Genomic DNA, 19,849 nt, shown 5'->3' on the forward strand with positions numbered 1-19,849 from the left:
CTATGATATGAATGGGAGAATGAGCAAGCCACTGGTTTCTGACCCCTACAGGGAATGCTACCCCTACAACTCCCCCATCTGTATGCTGAATTAGGATGACCGTAGTTGCAAAGTTGTTGTTTTTTTTTTCCCCATACAATCCACTGTTGTGGGATATTCCTTCGTTTCTTTTATTTTCTCTTCTCACCAAACAAACCACACTCTTGCAGCCACATAAGTGGTACAAATTGCTTAGAAGACTGGGTTCTTTAAAGTTGATAGGGATGCTGAATGAGGAGTAACATGAAACACAGGTTCGCACATGTGCACACTCGACATGTCAGGCTAGGGAGCTGTGGGGAGGGTATGAAACCCTTCTGGATGTGTCTAATACCCGTGCGCTCACTCTTTGGAGTTGGCTCAGAAGAAATGCATAAATAATTAAGCCAAGGTACTTACACACACATGTTTTATGGCAAATTGGTGTGTGGATCGTGATCATTTTTTCCCCAGAAACAGGTTTTATGATAATACAGTAAAAATATTAAATTAGAAAATGCCTCACTAAGGGTGATAAAACGTTACTACAGTGGAAATAGGTAATTATCCCCTCTACAGGCTAAATGACAGTTTAAAAGAAATAAAAATGTTAGTGCTCATTACTTGCTTTTGTAGGTTGCAATAAAGGGTAAGTTAAATTTTAATTCAAGGAAGACCCCTGTATCGACCTGCTCCTTCCACACACTCTACCTCAGGTGTAAGCACTATTAATTACTCGGTCTAGGTTATTCCTCAGCACATTGCTAATACCAATACCCTCTTGTGTTAAAGTCACCTTTCCCGCACTGACTTGGGGTGGGGTGTTTCGACTCACTGGCTCAAATCTGATTTTAATATATGTGGGTGTGGGGGAGAAATTCTATGTTTTTTAGTCCAAATCCGAGTTCATTATGCATAGCCTTCAGGGGCCTGAAAGTATTAAAACCCACACTTACCCCAGTGAATTGAAACAGAGACAAGGTTAAACCTGAAGGATTGATGAGTTTTACTCTCTGCATGGTGAAATCCTGCAGAGGGGAGATGCTGCAGGGGAAAGGTAGCCTATGCAGCAGCAATAATAAATTGGCATTTTTTGGCTGGCTAAAACATTTCGTACAACCCCCTCCTCCCTTCCCATTTGCAAATAACCTCTCTCTGCACAGTGTAATCTCGGTACCAGCAGCAGGCAGTTCTCAAAGCTGGCTGGTAGTTGTTTCACACCTGGAATTTTCAGGTAGCCCTGCTAGAATTTTGACTTCGGTATGGAACATGCAGGCCCAGGCCTGCGAGCCGAAAGGGCTTGTTGTTACCCACTCTTAGGAGCGAGGGTGCAACACAGCAGAGCAGTCTGGATGGTGTGGCAGGACCGTACTGCAAGTTATCCCTATGCTGTGCCTTGCGGGACTTGGTGTTCTGAATGTTGGAGCTTCTCTGTCTGTGTTCAGGCAGCGTCACACAACTGAGGAAGATGCATTGGTACTTTTAACGCCCCTATTGGCCTTGCTTGCTTTAAAAATGATTTTGCTAATTTTGGTCCCTGAGGTCCGTGTCAATGGAACGCGGATTCCTGAACTCCCCTACCCTCGGAGTAAACCAGGTAACCAAACAAAAATAGGAGAAGCCTTGAGAGATCAGTGCCCCACTGGAGACAAAGGGCCACAACCCAGGCTGATAGCAAATGTTCAAGCTAGTAGTTACCTTCATATTTTCTTTTTTGGTGGGGTTGTCCAGAGAGAGAGAGAGTGTATGTGTGTTCTGTTTAAACTTCATTACAGCACTGGGGAATGGGGGAAAGAACTAACTGGGTGCAGGGGAGAGGGGGCAGGGCAGTGACTTTAAATTTCAAAGTGCTCCTCTGTTGAGCTGAGTTTGGCCTGAAAGGTGTAACTTGACTTAGCCCTGGTTTTTTGGGCCTGTGTTTGTGCGTTCAAAAACCAACCAAGTCCAGAGGCTTGAAATTCAAAGCAGGCACAGTGTCCTTAGCACGAGCCATCAGCCTTTTTCACTGCTTGGCTGCCAGGTGCAGGCAGGTAGGTCGCACCTGCTGTGCCACTGAATGTCCTGAGGATGTTGGCGCATTCTTCTGTGGCTGTTGCAGTGTGAGTGGCTGATGAGAGCCCAGCAGGGGCATGGATGGGCTGGCTTCTGTTGATTTGTGTGCTCATCTTAAATGTGATGTGGTTTTTGGTAGGTGGGGAGGTAGGTAATTCGCTGAATTTGCTTTTGTAATAGTGTGATGGCTCCCAAACAGGGCTAACTGCATCTTGGGGGATCTGTTTTAGATCATTCCTACGTCCAGAACTCTATTTCGCAAGGCACTTGGAGTCCCTATTTCCTGTTTGATCCGATCCTATATGCCCTTCTGCGGGGATTCTCAGCCTTTCGCGTCCTGTGATCTTAGTGGTACTTTCCTCCCATTTAACCCTAATGAAAGGGGCCTCATGTCCCCCATGTTGCCAACCCACGTTCTGCTGAAAGGGTTTGTGATTCCCCTGTCTGTATAATGACCCTCTTCTGCACCAGGTGCATGGAACCCACAATGTACAATAGCGGAAGAGCGGCCTTGTGGGAAAGGCTCGGGACTGGGACTTGGGAGACTTGGTTTCCAATCCTGCATCTGCCACAGGCTCCCTCTGTCATTTTGGATGTCAGTCCCTCGCTCTTTCGCTTCCCCATCTGTAAAATGGAGAGAATACTTCCCTAATTCACAAAGGTACCGTGAGCATAAATATCTTAATGACTGTGAGGCACTTAGATACTGGAGCTATGACCCACATAGACCTATCTAGATGCCTGCGAGAGTTTAATAACCCTCTTCAATTCAGAGGAAACAATATTCTGCAAAATTTCCTTGGCTCTCAGAAAGTTTGGCAGCAGCTTTCTACTCTGTTTGCAAGCAGAGTCAATGCTCCGGATTGGACTACTTCTGTTTTAGTGCTGAAGACCCCTCCCCCCCCAAATGTGCTACCCCAGATCTATGGGGTATGTTCTGTTGGGATCTGTTTTGGCTGATGATACATGTGTTGGAAAATGAGTTAACTGGCTGGCTTTGTACCCTTAACTATTATGTGGATTATGGATAAAAAAGATCAGCAACGTGCCGAAGAGCAGAATGAGAATGTGTGTAAGCTGCTGGATATAAGTCTACTGAGGGACAGCATTGAATTAGACGTCTTTGGGACTGATCACATGGCACCATCTAAAAGTCTGACGTCTGGTATCTTAAGTCTGGTATCTCCGGTGCTGAGCATATGATTTAGAAGTAATGACTGAGTAAACGTTTTCCTGGAATGCTGATGGTGGCTTGTCCTATTGCCAATGAGTGTGATGTGTCCTAGTAACAAAAAAACCCAAAAAACGCAACAGAACACAACTGGGAGAATCTCCTGAAGAACACAAGACTGGATCTTAGCAAAGAGCCCGAATTGGCAGTAAGCCCCAGTGTAAAAATATATGTGCCTGGTGGGTGTGAGCCCAGGAAAACGGCTGCAGCTCATCAGGCCTTCTCCGCTGGTCTCTGTGCTGGAGTTGGAATGCACGGGACGGGAAAAGTGAATACACGAGCATCTGCTGCTGTGCGTACTGGAGTTACGCCCTGACTGGAGAGCCTTCATCTGGACATAACAGGGCCCGGGGCTCTCGTGGGGCAATAATCGGTGCATATGCCTCTCTATTTCATGAGACCTCAAGAGCCTTGTCTGTAGGAAGCCTGCAAAGTGGGTGCATTTGGCATTAGAATGTATCTTTGTGAGGCCGTTTGCTGCAATATGATTAGTCCTCCTTGGTGTTTAAAATGAGCTGTGTCGGGGGTTAGGGAGGGAGGAAAGGAGTGAAATCGGTGACGTTTCCTTAAAAGGTTCCAAACCACTCAGCCTTTCGAGTTACTTTGACATGAGCAACCGGCGTATGTTTGTCAGCTTTGCCCACCTGAGTGTGAAATGATGTTCTATCGAAACACCGGTTTCAGCATTTCCCTCTCCGCTCCTGACATGTGAACCCTGCTGCGGACAGTAACTGCTGCTTTCTGCCCAGGAATTTCACTGATATTGCAGAACAAGTGGAAACATTTGCTCAGTGGTAATGATGGGGTCTGGTGCAAGCAAGCAAGGCAAGGGTGGAAGGCTATGATTGTGAAGGACTAAATAGCATCGCTCGCTGCATTTCCCCTCTTCTCCCCCCCCCCCCCCCCAGTCAAATGATGGAGTCTTAAAGTCACAATGTCCTTTTTGTCAGTAAAACTGCCTGCTTTATGCTATCTAATTTTTAAATTGAAACAGCAAATGACAGTGGTACTTATCGGTTAATGGGCAGGGAGGTTGCAAAGTGTAGCAGAGCCAAAGTAACGCAGCGCTCTTTATTTATTTATTTTAAAAGCGCGATGGAAGACTGTGGTAGAATCAGAGGGCTGTTTGTCTCAGTCAGGGGGGTTTGGTTTGTTTGTTCCACTGGCTATTCTGCGTTTATACAATATAAAGATGAGAAGGAGACAGAAGACAGAGAGCTTTTCCCCCTCCCCCCCCCCCCAGTGTTATTAACATGCAGTGTTGAGTTTTCACACTTAAAACAGCTGATTTCTCTCTGACCTAGTGACGGGGGCACGTTGTCGTCGGAAGAAGCTGCGCCTCTCCCGTCGTTCATTACGAAACTGCTGCTGTTTCTCACCAGAACTTAAACTTCCCCACGGCCGCCCTCTCGTGCGGGCTGCAAATCTGCATCACAAACAAAGCTTGGCTCCTCCTCACTGTGTTTGGTTGTGTCTGACGGGCGTGCGTGGCACAGTTTGTCCCCTAGCGCCGTGTTTTTGGCACCTCTTGCATTTCAGTTGAGTCTTCCCAGGATTCTAGCCCTGCCATCTTGCTTTCTTCTAGTCCAGGGTTTGCCAGTTTTTTCAAATGTCAGCTCCATTTTTTCAGAGAGTTTGGGGATTTTTTTTGAGTGCATCATAGGTTACATCGTTCTCTCTCTCTTTCTGTCTGTCAGACGCTCCAGTTGCAGTTCCATAGTTAAGGCTGAGTTGAGTTTTGCGCTGAAAGCACGAATTCAACCACTAAATACAGCTATTTCACCTCCCTCCCCCAAATTGCAATACTTATTCTGACTAAAGAATGAATTTTCGGAGACTTTTCCAGTTAATTGGGTAATTAGCTTATGAGTTAAAATTGATTTCAAGAGTGGGTCCTTAAGAAATGTAGCACCATGTATCTGACCTTTTTGTCCTGAATGATCTTACTAATGAGATAATGTTGGTTCTCCCAGTTTCCCCTATGGTTAAAACTGACTGAAATCTCATGCAATGGTTACATTTGAAGATAGCGTTTCAGGATGGACGGCCATTGTTTGCTGCTGTTCTTCGTAATTTAAAGTTGCCTCTTTAGCAGAGGCTGGCTGATGCGTAATGCTCTTGTACCGGAAATTCCCCAACGAATTCACCTTTTTCAAAATGGCAGCCGTCTCTGATCATTTTCAATAGGAGTGAAGATAAAATTGCCTGTAGCAAATATGCCCGTTTTCAAAATGGCCACCTGCCTCTCATTGTTTCCACTTAGCAGTGAAGCCAAGATGGTGGCCTCCTGTGCTGTCCCACACACGGGGGTTTTAAAATGTTAAATCTGTCTAAATGTAGTTTAATAAGCTCCCTTCCTTTTGGGATTGAATTGATTGCCTATTTAGCTCTTCAACTCCCTGAGTGTTGCAGGGAACAGTGCTGGGTCTGGGTCTCTTGTGTGGAGGACATTTGGCACGCTAGCCAGAGGCCCTGGGCCAGTGTTAGACATCTCATCTGCCTGGGTGTTTCTACTGCAGACAGTGTGGGAAATGTGGCCAAGAAATTTCCGTAAAGCTTACAGTAAGTGGCTGTGTCCCACCTCTCCCTTGTATTGCTCTGTGAAAGTGCAGGTGCATTTCTTGTGTGGTTTTGTTAGTTGTTATCTTCAGGAAAGTGATGTCAAGCCATGCTTTAGGGCTGTTTGGGAATGCTGTTTATGTAATACGTCCTTGTGCGTGTGTGTGTGTGTAAAAAATTATATACACACTGTACGTGTGTCACAGTATTAACAATCGTCTCTGTATTCCGGTAGCAGCTAGAGGCCCCTGTTAAGGTTGCTGCCCCTTAGTGCTAAGACTGCAAGTGTACACAGATATAGGCAGTTCCGGTCTAAATGGAGAAATCAGATGAAGGGGATAGAGCATACAGATAAGTGCTTTCCTCTACAGCCGATAAAAGTCTCTGTCTACTGTATAAATGTATCATTCATAATAGTCTAGTGTGCGACGTGCATGTGCAGAGTATTTATTAGGAAACAACTTACATTTTTAATAGACACAGGGGCCCAAATTTCAGACCAGTCTGAATTTCATATGTTGGTCCCATCTCTCATTAATTAACTAGACAGAAAACGGTCCCTCTCCACCCCATGTCCCAGTGAAATCATGGCTGAACAGTTCCTGGCCTGACTGAGTTTTAGGTGATCGTCACCTCTGATCTTGTTTAAAATTCTTTGTTTTAATAATCCTAGATGATGTTAGCAGCACGGGCAAGGAGGTAGTTTCTCTTCTATGAGTTTTATCTGCTGTATCTCTGTGTCTTCTCTACTTTGAGTACAACCGGGAACTCAAAATGTAGCCCTGTCTGGATGCTTTTTCCTTAAGGGTTCTCTAGATTGCCATGACCACATGAATTTCTGTTTTGCAGCTGAAGTTTGTAAATAAATTTGCCTTCCCTCCGCTCCCCCTCCATCTACCTTCCCTAGCTACTTAGGTTTTAAGCTTAAAAATAAAGAAAGAAAACCAGCCTGTGATGTGGTGATTTTTAAAGGGAAACTTGCTTCTCTTATCAGAACTGCTGCATATGTGATATTAATTGGAATCTTGTTGCTGGGTCATTTTCATTGTTTTTCAAGTACCGTCAAATCCAAGAAATGTATGAAAACTAAATTATAGCCCCACATAGGCTGTCTGATTGAATCCTCCTTATGGCATTGCATTCTCATACAGCCTATTAAAATATTCAATCTTGTTTTCTTACTTGAAGAGGCTGTCTGTAAAGGGCAAACTTATAGAAAACCTCATTCCCTAGAGAGATGGTATCCAGCCACACCGAAATATTTACATATTTCTGTACTGCATGTGATTGGTCGCACGCAAGTTCTTCCCTACACTTGTATGTATTAATAAAGATTGTTGAATGCATTTTTAATTATACGACGGCCTTTTCATTTGAAGCGGCGGATGGTAGCGCTGCCTGCCTCTTGCTTCCAATTTGACCTTGAAAAGTTACTCTCTCCCCCCCCCCCCCCTTTTTTTTTTTCCCAGGACGGAGCTTTATCGATCGTTGTTTGGCAAAATCACGCATCCTGAAGAACCCAAGCAGAATTAGCATCAAGCCTTTGCAGAAGGAAAACATATGCACAGACACTTACTTTTGTTCTCTGCGTTTGGCTAATGCCCAGTGGGATCCTTCGTTTGCATTTGGACTCTTGCCTCGGTGCTGCCGGAACCTGCAGCCACGTTGTCACATCTGGGCAGTTTGTAGATCACAGCTCTACTCCTGTGGTTCACTTAGTGATGGCCGCAGTAGGGTTCATTGAGAGAGCTTCTAGCCACGTGGTAGCCCACAACTTTCAAGATTTCAAGACCGCAGTGAAGTGGATTATGTCATGTGCAGGGAAGCGCCAGCACCCTTCCTTTTTAAAGTCACTCAAAGTGTGTCTTGTCTTGTCTGTTAGGATGTCTTGTAATTTGATGAGGATTATTTTATTTCATGCAGACCCCATTGCTGAATTGTGCAGTACAAAGCAGAGTTAAGAAGGAAATGTACCCTGGCAAGAGGGCACCCCCATATATTTTTTGCAATTCAGTTTAGAATCTGTCCATGCCAATTAAAGAACATACAATGCCCTTCCCTTTTTGATCATCTTGTATGTGTGGCCCTGATCCTGCAACCTTATCTGCACGAGTAGACCCTTATGCCTTTCTAGAATCCCACTGAGATTAGTGGGGCTCCGAAGGTGGCTGTTTAAGCATATCCTACTGCAGAATGGGGACCTACGTTTGTGTTAAATCAACTTCCTGGACCTTCGTTTGAAATGCACGGTTCTGCGGCAGTATTTTAGAATGCTGCAGCTGTGCATTGTCTGAGCCACGATGGCTAAAATGCCATTAATGTGGCCGGAAAAAGGTGCTCCCCATCCATGGTTACCTTGAATTTCAGAGAGTCCAAACTCCTGGGCTTCCAAAAGGACTGCTTATTATGCATAAAAGGTCAGTCATGGAACGGCTCCCAGCTGAACACATGCACGTGATCGGGGATATTTTTGCAATTGGAAAATGTTTGTGAATTTTCAGTTCAGCATTGATGGTGCACGTCGTTATTTTTGCTGATCAGGATTCTTTGAGGCCTCTTCCTTTTCTCTCCACTAGTGACCCGCTTTCTACAGAGGTTAGCACCGGCGTAAATCTGGCAAGAGGAGATGATTCACTTGTTTTTTTTTTTTTTTTTCATCAGAAGGTCAAAAGCTGAAAATTAAATCCCCATAAGGGGGATTTATTAGCCTGCTGTGACCAATCTCAGATGAAGATTATCTTGCATAAATAATGTGTGTATATGTTTGTAGTATAATAACAAGACGGCCATTGCATTGACTTGTTTAACTACATTGTCTCTGTTTTGTTCTTTAAATAATCTGATTAAAATAGCCTGTAAATGGACTAACCAAGTTTTGTCAGTGCAGTGAATGCATCCGGTGTGTCTGAATGTGGATTTGAGGGATATATGCTAGTTTAATTAAGCAACTCTCTTCAATGGGTTTTTTTTTAAAGTCTTTAACCTGTTGTTTATTTTAATGCACAACGAAGGAGTCTGTATTCTTTTGGTTCATTTTGTTTACATTTACAGAGTATCTGTCATGTCAGGATCTTGAAGAGTTCTGCAAACTTTGCTTAAATCTCATGACACCCCTAAAGGTAGGTAAGCATTGTTATAGCATTTCACAGATGGACTAACTGAGAAATGAAGAGGCCACTGACACAAGGTCAGTTGGTGAGATGAGTCCTGGCTCTCTCACTCCTGTTTTAATTGGTAGAGAAGCATAGAATCATCAGTCACATCTTGACGCATTGACAAGGTGATCCTAACAAAGACGATTGCAAAGCTAGTGATATATTCTCCATCTGAATTTGAGAACTTATCTCAGTTCCTTGGCTTGCTGTAGTAAGTGGTAAATTAATAAGGACAATTAATAACATGTGCATAGTGCTTTTTATCTTGAGGAATTCCAAAGCACTTCTACAAAAACGTAAAGGTACGTAATGTTTTTTTTGCATGTTTATTCGATCACTTAAAACTGTGTGTGTGTTGCTTTCAAGTTTGTCTGTAATAAGACAAGGATTATAAAAAGCGTTCCCTTCTTTAGAACTTCTGAATGCTCATCCAGTGGGGGTTGGGTGAAAGCACTGGCCAAATATTATGTGTAGTTTCCTAAATAAGTGGCCTGATTTTACCTGAGTGGCGGCTGTTGGGAGCTCTGCACTGCTGGAAATCAGGCCAGTTATAAACTAGTACATCTCAGCAGGAGCTCTTTCAGCTTTGGTTATAACATAACCTCCTTGGGTATTTTATACGTAACTTGTTAACTTGTGGTCACCTAATCGGGTGGATGAAAGACATGAGTACTGGCTTTCTATACCTACGACAGTATGCCAGAATTTATGGAAGTATCGGGTTCCCCCCACTATTGGGACATTGTCCTGCATGACACTGAAATATCAGTTACTCCAAAGTATTTGGAGAAAATACGCTTAATTAGCTAGAACATATGAAGGGTATGAGACAGCAGAGATGGTATAAAATACATAATCATACAAGGCGGTTTTAGAATTCAGGATACCACCCTCCTTCCAGCAAAGAATAAATTGGAAACTATTTTAATTGACACGGATCCTGCTATTGAACTGTTACCTGAAAGACAGATTAGTTGATTGATTTGCATTTTAATAAAATCGAATACTTTATTTTTGTGTGTGGGGCTACTGCTGATTTTTAAATGAGTTCAGACCTGTTATCAGGACTGAATTCAGAGGCATTTTTAATGACGAATAAAACATCCCTTTCCTTTTGTGTGGAGTTGATTTATTTTATTTTGCTAGGAACACTAGGATGGCGTGATCCAAACTCTACGCCCCAGTATCAAGGAACACGAAGAACAGAAAGTTACCAGTAAGCAAAATATTTTCTTTTTTTCAAGTTCATACTGAAGGCTGATGGAAAATTCAGGCGATGGAATATTCATTCTCTTCGTTACAGGGTAAAGGCACTTATATTTTGGTTAAACACGAATAGATTCAATTGCATCAAACTGATCTTATAATCAATATGGAATTAGAAAATGGATCAGTTCTTTGCTTTAAGTAAACTTGAGCAGAGTGTTTCAAAGATTCACCTTTACAATACGTTGCAGCCAGGCAATAGCCATTAGCTCCATTGCTCAGCTGATTCAAAAATAAGTTGGCCCCGCTCTCCTTATCTCCTTTGCACTAGGCACCTGAGAATTGTCTAGCACCACAGCAACAAAAGAGAGCAGCTGTGCGTTGCGTAACAATACGGAAATGCCAGTGCTGAAACTTATCAACATGTTGCATCGTGATCCTTCGCTGGCCACCGTCCAGTTGTGGCCCTCTTGATCAGTGGGTGGAGGAGAGTTATTGTCCCCTGTAGAAAATATAACATTTTTCTTGGGTTTATAAAATATCTGTGCCCAGGTGAGCATTGACTTTGTCTTACAAAATGCATGTAGCGTGGATGAATAAATCTTGATGTCCACTCGCAGAAAAGCAGTCGTTGTAGGTAGCATAGGAGCACATTGATATTTTTTTTTCTCCTATCTTTCCAGGGCTCTGACTTGTCAAAATTTGCCAGGGAGAAACTTAGCAAATGTCACTATTGGTCTTTCTATTCCTGGATCCAAATAACAACCTTATGCTGTGAAGTTTGCAACAGTCTTAGCTCTCCCTGCAATGTACGAGGGCATGGCTGGCGGAGGGGCGAAATCCAGCCACAAAGAATCAAGGGTAAGCAGTGCTACTTAACTAGTGCTGTTTGGGGGGTGGACAAAGCCTCTATATTTGTATTGTGTCCTAGGAGGAAGAGGAGAAGCATTACATCACATGTAGGTCACAGTGAGCAAAGGGAAGGCTGGCTTTATGGAAGCAGGCTTCAGTGTCCTAGTGTCGAGCAATGTCGTGTCAATTAACAGGCTAATGTTGAGTAGACAGAAATGTAGCCTACACATCAGAGCACGCCTGACGGTCCTAAACCTACAGGCTGCAAAAGTAGCCACAGCCAGTCACTGCGATCTGTCTTACGGTCTGCGGTGGCTAAGGCAACGAACTCTTCCACATCATTCCTCATAAGCCAATACAGCAGCAGCTCTGGTTCATTTCTCCCCGCACCCCGACATACCAGCAAGACCGTGGGCTGACACTCCAGAAGTATTTTCCCCGCAGGTTGAACAATACCAGCACTTAATTTCTGAATAGCTGAAAGCCTCCGACCTGTGGTCTGCTAACGTCATTACAAAAAAGTCTCATGATTTAATCGCCACAATTCTGAGGGCCATCAAGTGGAGGAAATGAGCCGCTTCCCAAGTTGGTGTCGGCGGAATGGTTTCACGCCGCTTACGCAGTTAGAGCAACCATTAAGGATGTTTAAAAGGAAGCCGGACATGCGTCTCCTACATTACTGCTCCAACAAGTCCGGCGCCTATTCTCGGCGTAGGATTACGTTGCTTTGACTTGAGGGGCTGACTGTACATGCCTGGTTTAAAATTCCTTTTCAGTTTGACTCCTGTGTCCTTTAAAGTCGTAGCTGGAGGTAGTGTTAAAAGGGTTACATGAAACACTTCAAATGTGATAACTTCTAGTTCATATTGTTTGAAGAGATAAGAGTGATTCAAAGCCCTACTAAGGATGCTTTTGAATTTACTTATCAGCATTTAAGCAGGCTTTTTCTTCCCCCTACCTGGTTAGTGTGATTTATCAAGGGAACCTTAGAAAGGAAGGTTTAGCCTGCAAGGACCCCGTTTCATCTACTAACCTTGCTGGTAAGGTCAGTTCTTTATTCCTGATGTGCAAATGGTACGTTTCCAGGATCTGAATATGCTGGCAGCCGAAACACAGCCTGTGTAATTCTTGAGTAGGGGCTAATCAGAGCCATCTACAGGAGTGCCTCGAGCGGTTACGTGGCTGAGTCCAGTGGCAGGGCAGCCTGCAGTTAATCAGCTCTGGCCTCGCTAGGAGGTGGTGTTGTGGTCAATGTGAATTACTGCAGAGACCGGCTAGGACGCAAAGCTTATTCCGACAGCAAAAAAAGGGCAAATTACCCAAGGCCTAAGTGTTTTGTATGCTCAGAAAGTACCTCAAAGTTCTGGAATTCAGGTTGGTCTGTAAATTCCATATTGTAAGTCTTTTTTTCCTGGGTCTCCCCTAAACACAGACTCTCTGGGCCTGCAAAATTCAAACCTTAATAGAAACTTACCCCAGCCACTGCTGTTCTATTAAATATTTAGTCCTGATTTCCATTCCAACGTTGGGCTAATGGTGGCTGCCCAATGCTGTGTAGGGCATGATTCTTGTGGGGCATGCGTTTAGTTGGAAAAGGAATTAAGTGAATCTTTCTGTTTGCCAGGGTCTGGCTATATTGGAGGTTGTAAAAGTCTGTGTCTGTAGGCAAATTTTACCAGTCCCATTTTCCTTTTACTCACTCGTGTGGGGGTGGTAATACCAAGCTTGTATCAGGCTTCGGACTTTGCACACTAACTATGCCCACCACAGGTGAGTACGAGGTCTAGTTCACAGAGGATTACATTGATGCACAAACAAATCAAGTGACCAGGTCATGGTCACACAGCAAATCGAAGGGGAGCCAGGCTTCTGACTCCTGCTCTCTACAACAATGCTTCCTAATAGCTGGTGAACCACTGTCTACCTGGCTGTGGCTAGTCATAGACTCCCTGTCTCTACAGAAAGGTAGCCAGGGTGCTGTGGAGAGTTAGCAGAAAATGCTCCCGCTCTCATTGCAGGACTATTTTATGGTCAAAAGGTGTAAATGGTTATTAATAAGGACAGTGATACCAGAATGGTTTCCAGTAAGTTTTCCTGATACTACCAATTAACAGTGAGTAAGATTTTTCCCAACAGAATATTAATTCCTTATTAATTCATGATATATCTGCTTATTAGTTCCTAGCTGTATGTGCATTATAGCCTTTTAAAGACATTGTGGATCAGGTAGGGGTGTGTGTGTGTGTGTTTTGGGGGTGGGGGGGTCTGAATTTTTCCTCTCCCCCAGCAGAGAATTTCAAGTTTCAGACAAACAACTTCATTTACAAGTGTGTCTCTAATTAGCTGCAGAATTAGTAAAGCGGAGTTTTCCCCCCATAGATCGGCTAAACCCCCGAGGGAGACTGTGGAATAGAGAGAATCGCATTTCCAATTATTTTGTTGAATTGCTAATTTAGTTATTGTGCCTGGCGTAATTGTGATGGGTATTGGGTGTGCAATTCAATTTGTTTTAAATATTTGTGGGAAGGCTGATCAGTAATGGAGCTGACCTATTTTGTGGCCCAAATTGAGAGAAGAGACTAAAACAAAAACAGCTACAAAGCCACAGTTTGTTTCAGTTTTTATTTTGATCTCTCTCATCCCTCTTGAGACTGTTGATGCAACAAAAGGTTTAAATTAAAAGATGATAGCACTTTGATCTTGGGCTTTTGAAAGCTTACAGCTTTGGCACTTTTCTTGGCATTTTAATATGTAGATATTTTAGGCTAAAGAGTTTTAAATGCATTTCTGGAGTTCAGTAGGTTTTTTCCCCTCTAAATTCTATTATGATTGTTAAGGTGATTTCTCTCTTTAACCCTCAGGATTCTGGTTCAAGAAATGCGTGAAAATAACTGGAACTGCTGGGTTGATACAATTTAGTTGGAAATTGTGTTAAATACTTACCATTAATTAGAGGTGGAGATTTTTAAAACCCTGTGTGGGGTGAAGTCTGTATTGGATTTATGTTTGTAACTTAGCTGGCAGGGGGAAACATTTAAATTAGCTATATCTGCAATTCCATTTCAGAAGCTCTGGGTGGGAGTTTCTATGAATGCATATCTAGTGTAGGAGTTGGTTCAGGGTTCAAATAAATTTATAGTCAAACTGTATAGTGGGTGTACACTGCTCATGGCATTCTCTCTATCTGCAGTGAGAACGGACACGTGGACTTAACTGTTCTGCCCTTAGTTTGCCAATATAGGTAAAGCAGACACAGGCTTCAAGGCCCGGAAAACACTAGATTGATTTAAATCTAGGACAGGAATTAGTCCTAGCACTTTAAAGCATCTATTAGGTAGTTTGCCACAAACCAGTGTGGTAAAAACTGTTTGTAACTGATCATGTGAAAAAGAAAAGTGAAATTAAAGCAAGGTGCGATTTCATTCCCCTTCTGCTTCGCTGGGAAATGTTCAACCATTCTTAAAGCCAGGTGTTGATGGAGGAGTATCAGCTCCTGTGTGTTGTAACAAGAAGGCAAGAATGTTAATGTGCTGGATGTTGCCTTGATTTATATTCCACTGAGTATATTTGTGTTTGACTATAAACATTTTTCTATTTCAGAACTCAGATTTTCCTGCATTCACGTTTTAGTAGTTCGATATCATGGGAACGATAGATGCGACAAATTAAGCCCCTGGCTTCACGGCGTGAGAAGTTAAAAAGGGGATGAAATGAAGAAAAGGGCTGGCAACTTACGAGAACAGGTGAAAATACGTGTGCTTTTAAGTGTTACATAGTACAGTCTTTTCCCAGGCTTAAGCATGAACTACCCAGACTTAGTACGCATTTTAAAACTGTGTGTGATCTATGGAGCTTGAGTGCAAGTTGAAATGAAAGGGGTGGCCATGCAAACCCACTAGCGGAATTAGCAGCCCAGACTCTTGAAGTAATGGGCCTGAACCTCGAAGTTCAGCTCTAGATGTGAATTTAGCCAAGCTTTTGGGCGGCAGGGTCACATGCCTGGATCTGAACTTCCTCAGAACTCAATCTGGTGCAATATCACCTTTAATGTCTTCTACATAAACAACCGCCTCCATTGAATTGAGTTAGAGCTAAAAGAGGGAGCGCTTACCAAAACCCCCACATACGGAATACATGGTTCCACTGGTAGCAATGAAAAGAGTCTTAAACAGATTCTTTTTATTAAAAGAAACTTGAGGTAAGTGAAATACATCAGCAAGTACCATAGATGTCCAGCAGTAACATGGCCAGGCTGCGTCCTTTCTCAACTGCAAACAGACACAGAGCAGGACTTAATATGTACAGTAGACTTCGTTTTCTGGTAGTGTTGCTATAAGGTCTTAGTCTCTGGGATGACTGGCTGTCCCACTCAACGTGAAAAGGGGAGCTTGAAGCTGGGCAAGGTCTGTGCCTAGCTCCTCCAGAGTGGCTTTTATGTGATGCTTCAAGTTTAATTAAGATGTTAATAGTAGGGTTGTTTGCAGGGCGGAGCCATTTACTATTAGATTATAGTCAGTTTGAATGAAACAAACAATTCATAAAAAACTGCTTTAAGGACAATTTAAGCCACAACCAGCTTCTAAACTAGCATGTGCTAACTTTAACAGCTCTTAACCTGTATAAAAAAGAACAGCACTGAAATGTTGTAATGCTTACAAGCATCTTCAGAATATGTACTTTGTCAAGGCTCCTCAGAGCTGCACTAGCTTGTCTATGAGTGGGTGGGATGGAAAAGTGCTTCTCCCGAATCTTTTAAAATGAGGCTCTTATCTCAGAAATGATTCACATGCTTCAGCAGTGAGACCCCTAAAGGCTCCAGAATCCTTTACCAAAGAAATGTTTTTAATGCATGAGAATGGGCAATTCCGCTCTTTCTATACAGTTACTAAGTGCACCAGTAACACAAGCAGATGTAATTTCAGGGCCTACCAACTCTTGGTGAAAAGTTGATTTTTGACAGCTGCTACAATGGAAAGGGCCAACAGTCAGTCTGTCCAATAAATCCTTACTAGTTGAGAGAATTGTGCTTGCAGTGGAAGGCTATGTCTTCGCTGCAGCTTGTGTAGACATACCTGTGCTGTCTTGCTAAAAGTAGCAGTGAGGACTTGGCAGCAGGGATATGAAGCTATTTTTACCCTTTGTCAGGGCCAGTGAACATGGCTTGGGATGGGTCTGGTCTGCACAACAAATGCCTCAAACTTGTGTTGATTTTATGTTTTAGCAAAAACTAGGCTTGTTGATACTAGCCTACCTGTTATGGTTTGACACTGCTGAGAAGAGAGAAAACTGTAGAAGCATTTCTATAATATTGTTTTACAGTAACTATGGGACAAACAGCCAGTCTAAATTCTATAATGTCTGATACTGTTCATTTTAAAAAATGTTTCTGGAGAAACATGTTACTTCAGATTTTCTATAAGAAAAAAGTTGTGTAGAAGATCAGACAATTAGGCCTTGTCTATGTGAATAGTGTAACTCAAATCGATGTAGCTTAGCTCTACTTACCGTGGGGTCCACACTACATGATGTTGACTCCCCTTACTCTTCTCAATCACAGGTGGATTTAGTGGGTCTAGTGAAGACCTGCTAAATCGATCGCCGCAGTGTTGATCCTCCGGTAAGTGTAGACAAGCCCCCAGTGATGTGAATGCTTTGATTCACATTGAGACCTATTTCCTATTAAAATAATTAAGACTAGATGTTGTGCTGTCATCTCAGGATTCTGCTGTGGTTTATATCACCACCAGGAACCCTCAGTAAAAATACAGGCTGGGGTTTTTTTGGGGAGGAGAAATCAACCTAGCTGCCAAAGCAATTTAAAATCCTTGTGCAGAACTCCCAATGATGACATTCTTACCAGGCCTCCTCTGTGTCAAACCTTCCCAGAAAGTTTTGGGATAAAGTTGTTTTTTTTAAAGGGGGGGTTTAAGTGCAGCCTTACTTAGCCATGTCAGTCTGTCAAATGAATAAAAGTATTAGACAAGAAAGAAAATGACAATTTGCTGAAGGGTAGGATCAAGTGAATAGATGGTGCTGTTAGGGTAATAGCCATTAGCTCCTCAGTACATGGATGGAGGACTCCCACACATTTAAAATGGTAAGGGAGGGGAAAAAAGCCCAATATACAAACATTACCCAGACTCCCATTTACATTTTTCTAACGAGCTCAGAAATGCCTCTGTCCACACAAGAGCCTGAGCAGCTGCGTTTTTCATTTTAAAAACATCACTTTCGGTAACAGAGTACAAAAAATTATTGTGAGACAGAGAGCTGGTTTTAATTTCAGTATTTCTGTGACTTTTACTTTTGCCACTTTCCCCCCTCTTTATGGAATGATCGTTTGCTTCCTAGGTGAGACAGAATGAATAAGTAACGGAATAGCCTGTGAATGTGCAGATAGAATATAAATATAGTTCTGCAGACACACGAGAGAGGGGACCAGAATTAACCCGTGTGATAGGTCATAATTATTACTGTCATAAACTGGATACATGGCAAATGGTAGCTTTTTCTAAGTATTTTTCTTTTTACAGGATACTACTTCATCTCTGCCCTGTCTGAGACCGTGAAAGCCTGCAGTATAGCTCCTGGAATGAAAATACTGAAACAACAGGTACTAAGTAAACAACCAAGACAGATATGTAATGAAACTTGCGACCATCAGAGAGGAGAGGAGAGAAGAGAGCAGGATGAGCTCCTCCCCAGCGTAACAGAGCCATGAACAAATACTGTTTTCCCATTTCTTTGTAGTATCTTCCCATGTGCGTTTAACAAACCCCTGACCAGCCAGCATGCCACTGGCACATTTGTCTGCTGAAACAAGACCACCATCACCAGACTGGGGGTGTGTGGGAGAAGGGCATAGTGTAAGAAAGCCCTTACTTTGCTGCTCTAAGACCTCATGGTACCACAGTACCCTTCATTGTCTTTTCCTACTGCTTTCAGAGGGCAGCCACACAGCTAGCTGATGCATTGGTCCAGTCACTCTTTGTTAAATAAATAAGGTACAGTTAGACATCCATAAGTTAATTCCTCAGCAGTTTTGTTTTCCTTATGTCTCTGGGGCCAGAGAGCATGCTCCCTCGGGTCAGTGTGATTTTAAAAACTAAAAATACCATTCTTCCTTTTGCTTCCTCTTCTCAGTACAGTGTTCACCACTGAGCAGGAAAAGGAAGAGGGTGGGAAACAGATGCTCTTATGTTGAAGGAGGTGAGTCCATTGTTGAAAGAATACGCACTATCTCAGCTCGCTGGGTAGGGGATATATGCTGGGTCATGTGGACGATGGAATCCATGGCAACCTCAGGATTGGCCTGCACCAAGCTGCAAAGACAAGAGGGTTAGCAAGGGCACCCATCTCACCCCAACTGCTAGCCCCTTTCTCCTGGTCCAACTTGGCAGAGAAATTTAGCAAGCGGAGTACAGCCCAGTGTGCAAACTGTAAGCCTGAAGATTTTCACCTGATCTCATTTCCCTGCTCTAATTGAAATAGAGGATTTTTAAAAGTGTCTGGACAAGCCAGCAAGAGGTTTATTACGAACTGAGCTCAAGCAGCTCTTAGATTAATGATGAGGACAGAGTCTCAGCACCAAGCAATGCACAATGTACACGTGAGTGCCAATGGCATTTTGAAGAGGAAGAGGGTCCGAAGAGTAAACTCAGGGCAGGGTCAAGGATTGTGATGGGTAGAAAGAGGCGGTGGCGAGCATTGCGCTCCCTGATGCAGAAGGCTGCTCACAGTCATGTCATTTGCACTCCCTGGTTGTTACCTCACATTCCCCTCTAACTCTAGTTTTGGGGAAAGGCTGCAAGCCTCTGGAGGCTTTCCAGTCTGTAATAAAGTTGCATTTTGGTACCTAACAAGAGAGAAAATAGTGTCGACATTTGGATTACACAGTGTCCTGCTGCGTGATCTTTGAAAATTAATCAGAACAAAAGGGATGTTAGAAACTGGGTCCAGTTTCCCCAGAGAAAAGCTAGGGTGGGAGGCAGCTAGCATATTCTGCACTCTTGTACTTGAGCAGCAGCAGGATTTGTGGAAGGGAACAGAGAACTCATCCTTTAGGTGAGACTGAGAAACAGAAGAAATCACATCCAAGAAAGCCTGCAGCAACATTGTGCCCTACCAAATATCTGCTAAGCCTTTAACAGGAGACGGTAGGGTAGTGTAGCTCAGAGAGCTTTCCTCACTACCCCCTCACATTTAGAGAATGGAACCACTTTAATTTTCCTATATTTGTATCAATATGGGGAACACCACAACTGTTTTACTGTGGCTTCCATGACCTTGTTTCAGCAAAGTGTGCTCTTAATGTCAGTGGGGCTGAAGCAGGGCCTTTGACATTTTGAGCTGAGTGTCTTTCACAGACTACAATACATTTTGAGTTCAAGGTGCCTGTAAAAACAAAGTTACATTTAGGTTTTGTATCCAATCAACTTTATATGACAGCAAGTAAAAACTTTAAGGTTAGATTTCTAAAATTTGCTCAGTTTTAACAATCTTAAGTGCATTTATTTAAACAAAAAACTTGATTTCAACCTCACCCTGTCCCTTTATTTAAAACACCTCACAAATTCACTGGTGTTCTGAAACTGCAGTGAGGAGGGCTGTATAATTACCTGGATGGACTGAGACCTTGATGGCCAAATTCTAGTTGCTTTGGTCTTATTGCCTATACTAGTGCTCCCTGTCCCAAAATTTCCCACTGCTGCATCTCCAGACCTTGTCCGAAAATGTGAGATGACAACTTTCATTGTTACTACAACCTCAGAAAATT

General features: G+C 43.1%; 2 protein-coding genes and 1 long non-coding RNA gene across 5 annotated transcripts in view; 2 read left to right on the forward strand and 1 right to left on the reverse strand.

The window, feature by feature from the left end:
• AATF (apoptosis antagonizing transcription factor) overlaps positions 1–8,724 on the forward strand; it is an 86,221-nt gene extending 77,497 nt beyond the window's left edge. For both annotated transcript variants that reach the window (XM_084650847.1, XM_084650846.1), the window contains exon 12: positions 7,330–8,724. In XM_084650847.1, coding sequence (XP_084506973.1) covers positions 7,330–7,393 — 64 coding nt within the window. In that variant the 3' untranslated portion in view covers positions 7,394–8,724. The remainder of the gene's footprint in view (positions 1–7,329) is intronic.
• A 1,344-nt stretch (positions 8,725–10,068) lies between these two features.
• LOC311532349 lies at positions 10,069–17,744 on the forward strand. Its single transcript, XR_014714365.1, has 4 exons — positions 10,069–10,231; positions 10,905–11,082; positions 14,674–14,816; positions 17,607–17,744. It is a non-coding gene; the product is annotated as an uncharacterized lncRNA (long non-coding RNA).
• The window catches only part of ACACA (acetyl-CoA carboxylase alpha), a 186,163-nt gene continuing 181,544 nt past the window's right edge, over positions 15,231–19,849 (reverse strand). For both annotated transcript variants that reach the window (XM_084650728.1, XM_084650727.1), the window contains one exon: positions 15,231–18,395. In XM_084650728.1, coding sequence (XP_084506854.1) covers positions 18,269–18,395 — 127 coding nt within the window. In that variant the 3' untranslated portion in view covers positions 15,231–18,268. The remainder of the gene's footprint in view (positions 18,396–19,849) is intronic.

Source organism: Lepidochelys olivacea, assembly GCF_965140295.1.
Source record: "Lepidochelys olivacea isolate rLepOli2 genome assembly, chromosome: 17".
Taxonomy (NCBI): Eukaryota; Metazoa; Chordata; order Testudines; family Cheloniidae; genus Lepidochelys; species Lepidochelys olivacea.